General features: G+C 33.4%; 1 protein-coding gene across 1 annotated transcript; it reads left to right on the top strand.

Annotated features, from left to right (window-relative positions):
• Positions 1-499: 499 nt before the first annotated feature.
• On the top strand, positions 500-5,001 carry LOC100246877 (purple acid phosphatase). The gene is made up of 8 exons (XM_002263901.5): positions 500-1,244; positions 1,492-1,692; positions 1,781-1,892; positions 2,340-2,569; positions 3,180-3,318; positions 3,821-4,041; positions 4,357-4,478; positions 4,577-5,001. Exons 1-8 carry the CDS (start codon positions 1,050-1,052, stop codon positions 4,773-4,775), a joined length of 1,419 nt encoding a protein of 472 aa, XP_002263937.1. The 5' UTR covers positions 500-1,049; the 3' UTR covers positions 4,776-5,001.
• The last annotated feature ends 3,220 nt before the right edge of the window (positions 5,002-8,221 follow it).

Genomic DNA, 8,221 nt, shown 5'->3' with positions numbered 1-8,221 from the left:
TTTAAAAAATATACTTTAAAAATACATCATTTAAAAAAAATAATTTTGACATATTTTTAGTTATTTTTTATATACACAATTTTAAAAATATATATTTTCCAAGATGTTTGATTTTTAAATAATAATAATTTATTTTTATTTTTTTGGAAAATGGTGTATTTTTTTTAAATCACTAAATTATATTAAATTTTATTGAGGTTTGCAAAAGAAATAAAATTTAAATTAATGTTTTTCTATTTTTTTTTTATATATATAGTTAATAAAGGTTTGGAAAGATAAAAATTTCATATCATTTTTCTCAATTTTTATATTTCCTTTACATTTTAGACTTAAATAGTGAATTTATGTAGACCAAATTTTAATTTTTGGGTTCAATTAAATCCAAAACATAATTTTTCCGAAATTTTATGTAACTACTCTTATAAAGACACTTCTAATTTATAAATTACAACTTTTATGGATTGAAAAGCTCTTCCAAACAAGGTTTTTATTTTATCAAAGGAATTTTCATTAGGGTTGGCTGGGCGATACTTATCGATATTTTTCCCGGAAAAATAGTTGTAACAATCTCTATTGATCAGTGTCTAGTTCATCACTAGTATAACGAAGGGAAAGATCACAGGATATTGATTCTAACGGTACCGTAATCAAATCTCTGAGATCATGAATCTCAGTGGAAAGTGTAGTTTCATCGTATTTTAACCAAAAGTAGAACTGGGTATTCCCACTCGTCTTCCAATTATCCCTGTTAAAAATTCCAGCTTTTCAGCTCAAACCAAAAATTAAACTAAATGTCAACCTCCGAGTCAACTCCGAATTTTTTTATTATTATTTTCCAAAAGGGAATTTCTGGGTTTCCCTCATCGTTGAACGTGGCTTCCCTAGGCTTCCTCAGTCCGTTGACTTCACGATGCATATCCGCATTACATTTCTGAATATTCCCCGGGTTTTTCTCAGAAAATGCTATAAATGGGGATCGGTGAGAGAGGTGGATGAAGAAGATCGGGTTGAGAGCGTAGGTTGAGTGGTTTGTGGAGGTGTGGGATAAGATGGGGGTGATGGGGCTATCTTTTTCTTCTGCAGTTGCTACTGTGGTTATTGTTTTGGGTTCGGTGTTGAATGCAGCAGTGGTGTGTCATGGAGGAATCACGAGTAGTTTTGTGAGGAAGGTTGAAAAAACCATTGATATGCCTCTTGACAGTGATGTCTTTCGTGTGCCTCTTGGTTATAATGCCCCTCAGCAGGTGTGTGGCTTTTTCTTCCTCCATTTGCTTTGCTTTTCACTGGGATTTGTTAATTGATTTAGATTCATATACTTTTTCGTTTAGGTGGGGTTTAAGAATTTCAAAACCCATTTAAAAAAAAGGGGTTTTATATTTTATTTATTTTAAATTACTTCATAATTTTGGTTTTATTTTGGAGCAGATTTAGTGGGTTTGATCTCAATTTTTATTGTTGTTCTTGTTTGACTTGTGGGTGGTCCGTGTTAAGGTTCATATAACACAAGGAGATCATGAGGGGAGAGGAGTGATTGTCTCATGGGTCACTGTGGATGAACCAGGCTCAAACACAGTGCTCTACTGGAGTGAAAACTCCAAGCGCAAGAACAGAGCTGAGGGAATCATGGTTACCTATAAATTCTACAATTACACTTCTGGTTACATTCATCATTGCACTATCAAGAATTTGGAGGTGGGATGTCACCCAATTCATTCATCATTTCTTTGTTTTGGGATTTCTTCTGGATACAGAGCTTGAAGCTTTTCTAATTTATTTGCAGTTCAACACCAAGTATTACTATGTGGTCGGGATTGGACACACTCCACGCAAGTTTTGGTTTGTAACTCCTCCTAAAGTTGGCCCAGATGTTCCATACACTTTTGGTCTTATAGGTAACCGTTCAATATCAAACCTGTGTAATTGAGATTGTTTGAAGGTTAATAACAGTTAATTATTCAGATTTGGTTTAGCTGTTGGAGTTGTGGATCAGGCCACCTTGCGTTTCCTTACTATTAGGGAGGCTGTAGGTTCCAGTGCCACGGGCTTTTTCACCTAGCGTAGTAGTGATTTTGTGGGGATGCTGGTTGGGTTGCTAGGAATTGTTACTGGAAGTTAGTTTACTGAAAAGTTATCTAGATAAGTTGATTCCAAATAGATCTTAGATTTGATGAAATTTATTGTTTAACTTACTACCAGTGCATCATTAAGGCACACATGTATTCTGGAAGATGCTCACATGCATTATGTATTTAGTGTGTCCATATGTTTTCATAAATGTTTGTTTAGCATTGTTTTTTGATTCCTTTGGGTCGATTCACTCTACTGAGCATTGCTTGCAGGGGATCTTGGGCAGAGTTATGATTCAAATATGACACTTACGCACTATGAATTGAACCCTGCAAAGGGAAAAACCGTGTTGTTTGTTGGAGACCTTTCATATGCTGATAACTACCCGAACCATGATAACGTTAGGTGGGATACATGGGGAAGGTTCACTGAGAGAAGTACTGCTTATCAACCTTGGATATGGACTGCAGGAAACCATGAGATTGATTTTGTTCCTGAAATTGTAAGCATTTCTAACATATTTTCAATGATGGAAAGCAGTATCTTTATGCTTTTTTTATTGATATAATGTTTTGACATGGTAATTTGTTCCATCAATCTGCTTAGCTGAAAATTTTTCAATTACAACTTTTGACCAATCCTTTTATTCTTCCAAAGGCACTATAGCTTTTCTGCTATGGTTCTACAATCATATCGTTTTCCTTGTTTGTTTTTGGCACAAGATAGCCCATTTTTCCTTCTATTATTTGCCGTACAAGGGGGCTTTAGCCCATAGGCTAGGCCCTCGCATGAGGTAGAATTCTGGACCTTCCCTTATGAGGAGCTAGGAGATACTACTATAGTACAGTAACCGGTGGCTTTATTTTCCTTATAGAACAGTAATCTTAGTTTTCAAATTTGATAAAATTCTTTTCTCTGATATATTTTCCAGGTATAATTCTATATTGATACTTCTTTTGGCTGGTGAGATCAATATATCAACTCCTAATCATAAGAATGATCAGATTTCCATAGGAAGAGTGTGAGAAAGAAAAAGATCTTAACCCATTTCTAGACCTCCCAATATTACCATACAAAGTGAAATTATAATGGAAGTCTGGTGTTTTTTGCAGGGTGAGTTTATACCCTTTAAGCCTTATAGTCATCGATATCATGTTCCCTACAGAGCATCAGATAGTACCGCTCCCTTCTGGTACTCTATCAAGAGGGCTTCTGCATATATCATTGTCTTGGCATCATACTCAGCATATGGTAAGCATACGCATACTGTGGTGCACTAAACATATGTGCCCATATGCAGCAGAATGTCAATTACGAATTACCACATACAAATATAAAAAGTATGAAGCATTTGTAATCCATATCAGAGGATGGGGATTTGGATAATTGTGCTTTTCCTTACTGTGAAAAGAAAGTCAACCCTGGAGTAGGGGGAATATCAGATGGATTTAGATGGCAGCTGGGATGGTTCCATCACCCTCTAGATTTTTCTATGATATATTGAATTAGTAAAATTCTGAACTTGTACTGCATTTGACGTGAATAGTTTCCATCCTCTGTAGGATCATGTTTTGTCATTTTAGTCATGATCCAACTCTATCCTGTTACTTGAACTTTTATTTGATAATGCTTACATTCTAAGTCAATTCAAACACTATTATATGCAGGAAGGAACGAGCTCATTTCAGCTTGTCCTCCAAATGCTTAAATTGGTAAAAAAATTGAATGTTTTTATATGTCTTATGCTTTTCAGGAAAATATACTCCTCAGTATAAGTGGCTTGAAAAGGAGCTACCAAAAGTTAACAGGAGTGAGACACCATGGCTAATTGTTCTTATGCATTCCCCATGGTATAACAGTTACAACTATCATTATATGGAAGGGGAAACCATGAGAGTAATGTACGAGCCATGGTTTGTGCAGTACAAAGTTGATGTTGTGTTTGCTGGTCATGTTCATGCCTACGAACGATCTGTAAGTTCACTTTATCCTCTGCACAGTAAGGCTCCGAAGTAGGAGTTTTTGCTGTTTTCCTGAAACCCCTTTTTGTAGGTATAAGATCTTAAGCGTTGCTTTTTATTTGGCCTTTAATTTTTTTCTGAATGAAATCAAAGAATGCCCGAAAATTGTTAGAATGTTTATAATTGTTTTTCTGACCCTGGAATTATAAAAAATGAAATATTATTTCACTGAAGAAAACTACCAAAAAGAGCATTATTTCAAGAATTCTCTGTTTTTTGCCTTCTCTTCCAACCCGACAGCTAATGCTAGTAACTTAATTTATCACAGGAACGTGTGTCCAACATTGCTTATAACGTCATAAACGGCATTTGCACTCCTGTAAATGACCAGTCTGCACCAGTATACATCACCATTGGAGATGGGGGAAATCTCGAAGGCCTGGCAACCAAGTAAGATTAGCACATATCTTGTATAATTCTGTCTTCTATGTTGTAAATGTCCTCCTATTTGAAACGACACTGGAGCTGAATTATGTTCTACAATTCAGCATGACAGAGCCACAGCCGAAGTACTCTGCTTATCGTGAAGCCAGTTTTGGACATGCCATTTTTGACATCAAGAACCGAACCCATGCTCACTATAGTTGGCACCGCAACCAAGATGGATATGCCGTGAAAGCTGATTCCTTATGGTTTTTCAACAGGTTCTGGCATCCAGAAGACGATTCCACAAGCACCCAGTCATGATGTTATCAACCTTATTTTGTTCTACTCTGTTTCAATAAGAAGCTCAACTGCAGGAATATTTAGCTTGTTTTTCCTTCTTTCCTCTATTGGTCTGCATCTTCCCTTCCACTTCTTCTGCATGCCTGCTTATGTTCTCTGTATCTGAAAGGCATTCTCCTCTTTCAAGTGCTTGTTTCACTTAATTGTAACTTTAAGTTCCTGGAATCTGCAAGCATTTGGAAACTAATCATCTTCCAAGCCCTTTAAAACTAGACAGTTAAGTATTATAAGACAAAATGTGAAATAAGGAGAATAAGGAAAATGATTTAAGATATATTATATTTTTTTGGAACCCTAATAAAGAGGATGGAAATGAAAACTCATTTCATATTTCATTGATTACTACATCAAGATTGCTTGCTAACTAAAAATGACTAGGTTACTTATGAATATTTGGTTCTCAATCTTACCGAGAACCATGTAAAAGCCGGAGAGAAAGAGAACCAAAAAAGGGATCCACAGAAATATACCGGGCAAGAAATTAACTAGGGTTTTCTACAGTATTAAGCATAAATATTCATTTTATGGTATTGGTTAATATCAGTTGGTGGAAATGACACTACTTCAGAATATGATATGGGCGAAATTGAGACAGAATAAGATTTTGGACATTATGATGACGCAGATTCAATATGTGTAGAATATGAGAGAGAAAATGTATGTGTGGTAGATGATGGAGAATATGATTATGATGCAGATTCAGTGAGTGGTGGAAATGAGATAAAAAATGATTGTTTAGTAGATGACATGCACAGATTCAATCTGCTGATTATGAGACAAAACTCAATTTATTCTGTATCAAAAACTTGATGAAGATTACAATAAATTAAGAAGACAAATGTTAATAACCATCATAATGAAGTTCTACTTTGATTGAACAACTTCATTCAATAGTATGACTTTAAGCCAAATTGTTGCTAAAAGTATTGCATCACATAAATGAAAATATTGATAAAGAGTCTAGGAGAAATTATCAATGTTTTTAAAATCCAAATAGCCATTGAATTGAAAAAATTACTGATTCACAATTTAATGGTTGAATCGTAGTCAAACTGATGAGTTCATAAATATATAATTTATATTTTACTAAAATTAAAAATAAATTTTAAAATTTTAAAATATTTATAATTAAAAATTAATAATATTTATAATATTATTTATTCCTTTTTATATAAATTTATTATTATTTTAAATTTTATTAAACAAACTATGTATAATATCTAAATATGAAAAGATATTGAATATGGAAGAAAAACGTAATTTTTTTTAATAACATACACATCATAATTAACTTTTAATACAAACAAAGGAGTAGTAGAGAGTGCAACTATTTTACTATGAACTTTCCTCCTCTTGCAACTTTAAAGCCAATTTTTTCTTTAAATCACACACTATATTGATCCTACATAAAAAATGAAAAAAGACGTTAAGAATTTTATAAGCCTCTTCCATTCATCTAAAAGTAGATGCTTATTAGGCCATGAGGCTTGGTGCATGAGCCATGTGTCACAAACCTAAGTTTTTCCTAAACTCACATGCAACACTTAGATAACTCAACATGTTTGATGTTGCTAAGTTAGTCTTCCCCTCGTATTTAGTTAGATTTAGTTAGACACACAACTTAGAAGCTAAGAGAACAATAGGTAACATGTGTTGACATCTCTAAGTCTCTTACTAGTATAGATGACTCCAAGAGTTTTCAAAAGCTTCATGCTCCCCTATTTAATCCAAGTGAAGGAACTCGATGAGAAAAAGTGGAAATGTTGTTCATGATGACTCATATACAAAAGCTTTTCTATAGTTGTGATGACTTTCGTAGGCAATTGTAGAAGAAAGCTTATGGATATGACGCCTATTGTAACTCCTCTGTAAAATGATTGTAGGTGTGTTGTAACGATGATAAGTCAAATCGTAAAGCATTTTGGAATGGTAAATGAGGTACAATGTGTATAGATGGAGTACCACAAATATGCCTTTAATCAACTACTCATAGAAAAGATTAGAATGTTTAGAAAAAAAGAAATATGAAAATTAAAGCTTTGGATTAAGTTTAGGCCAGGGCCAGTCACAGGCTTAGTATAAAAAAAATTATTAAAACAATTTTCTGTTGTAAAATCATGATTAATTGTTTTGTTGAGTAAGCAACTTCCCACTTAAAGTTTTGCCCTTTATAAAGGGATTGTAAGCATCAGTCACCGAGGTTGAGACTTGAGAGCTTTTTCAATCCAAGAAAAACAAAGAATTCGATTAGCTGCACAAAAGGGGGAAAAAATAAGAGAAAAAGAAGACTAGGTTAAAAGGTACGTATATCTTTTTTTGTTGCAAGAATGAATACATGGATTAAGGCTAGCTTTAACTTTACGTTACAGGAGGACTGTTGTCCTCACTTCATTTTTCTTTTATTATGATATGATCCACTGTCACTGTGAACATCAAGATGTTGTTTGCAATTAACACACCCCCACAATCATCATTAGTTTGGATATTGATCTTTGATGGTTTTAGGCGACCTGGCCAGTTGCTCTTTAAACTCATTTCTTGTTGAAATTATAATCCAACTTAAATTCAAATTAGAAGAATTTGGGGAATTTGATAAATATTAGGAATTGTTATTTATTTAGATTTCCTATGTTAATTAGAACTTTTAGTTTAATAGGAATTGAAACAGGTATGATTAGTTTATATAAATAGGTTTGTTATTATGTTGAAAAATAAAATACAATAAATTTTTATTTTAGCAAAAATATTATGAATACCCAATTGTGTGGGTTCCAACAATTGGTATCAAAGCCAAAAAATCAAGGAAATTGAAATGTGAACTAGAATACCAAGGAATGTGCAAAATCACAAGCAAGTTGCAATCTTATTGATGAAATTATGGCTGCAACCAATAGAATACCAAGGAATGTGCAAAATTACAAGCAAGTTGCAATCTTATTGATGAAATTATGGCTGCAAACAATAACTTAAAAGAATTTTGATAACTAGTGTATTCAAATGCGTGTCTTGTTTAGATCTCAAGATTTATGGGATCTAGTAAATATTGGTTATAATGAAGTGACTAATTTGAAAAAAGTCGAGGCACTATCAAAGGAGGAGAAAGATTCATTGAAAAATTCTTAAAAGAAAGATATATATAAACACTCTATGCAATATTCCAAGCAATGGATGAATCCATATACGAGAAAATCTCAGAGGCAAAAACAAAAAAAGAGGCTTGGGTTACTGTACAAATATTATACAAAGATGATGAATGTGTCAAACAAATGAAGTTGCAAACATTAAAAGGTGAATTTGAGTTTCTTCACATGAATGACTTCGAATCTATCTCAGATTATTTTGATCAAGTACAAACTATTCTTAACTAGATGTGGGTTAATGGTGAGAAACTTGATGATCAACGAGAA

This window comes from Vitis vinifera, chromosome 3, assembly GCF_030704535.1.
Source record: "Vitis vinifera cultivar Pinot Noir 40024 chromosome 3, ASM3070453v1".
Lineage (NCBI taxonomy): Eukaryota > Viridiplantae > Streptophyta > Magnoliopsida > Vitales > Vitaceae > Vitis > Vitis vinifera.
Note: the sequence above shows the minus strand (reverse complement) of the source record. Positions and strands in the feature narration are given on the sequence as shown.

Bases quoted from the DNA above. Each gene is read 5' to 3' on its own strand.
- LOC100246877 (XM_002263901.5), top strand. From the start codon at position 1,050: ATGGGGGTGATGGGGCTATCTTTTTCTTCTGCAGTTGCTACTGTGGTT. The intron at 3,319-3,820 runs GTAAGCATACGC...TATGCTTTTCAG, and splicing joins GGCATCATACTCAGCATATG to GAAAATATACTCCTCAGTAT. The intron at 4,479-4,576 runs GTAAGATTAGCA...TCTACAATTCAG, and splicing joins CTCGAAGGCCTGGCAACCAA to CATGACAGAGCCACAGCCGA.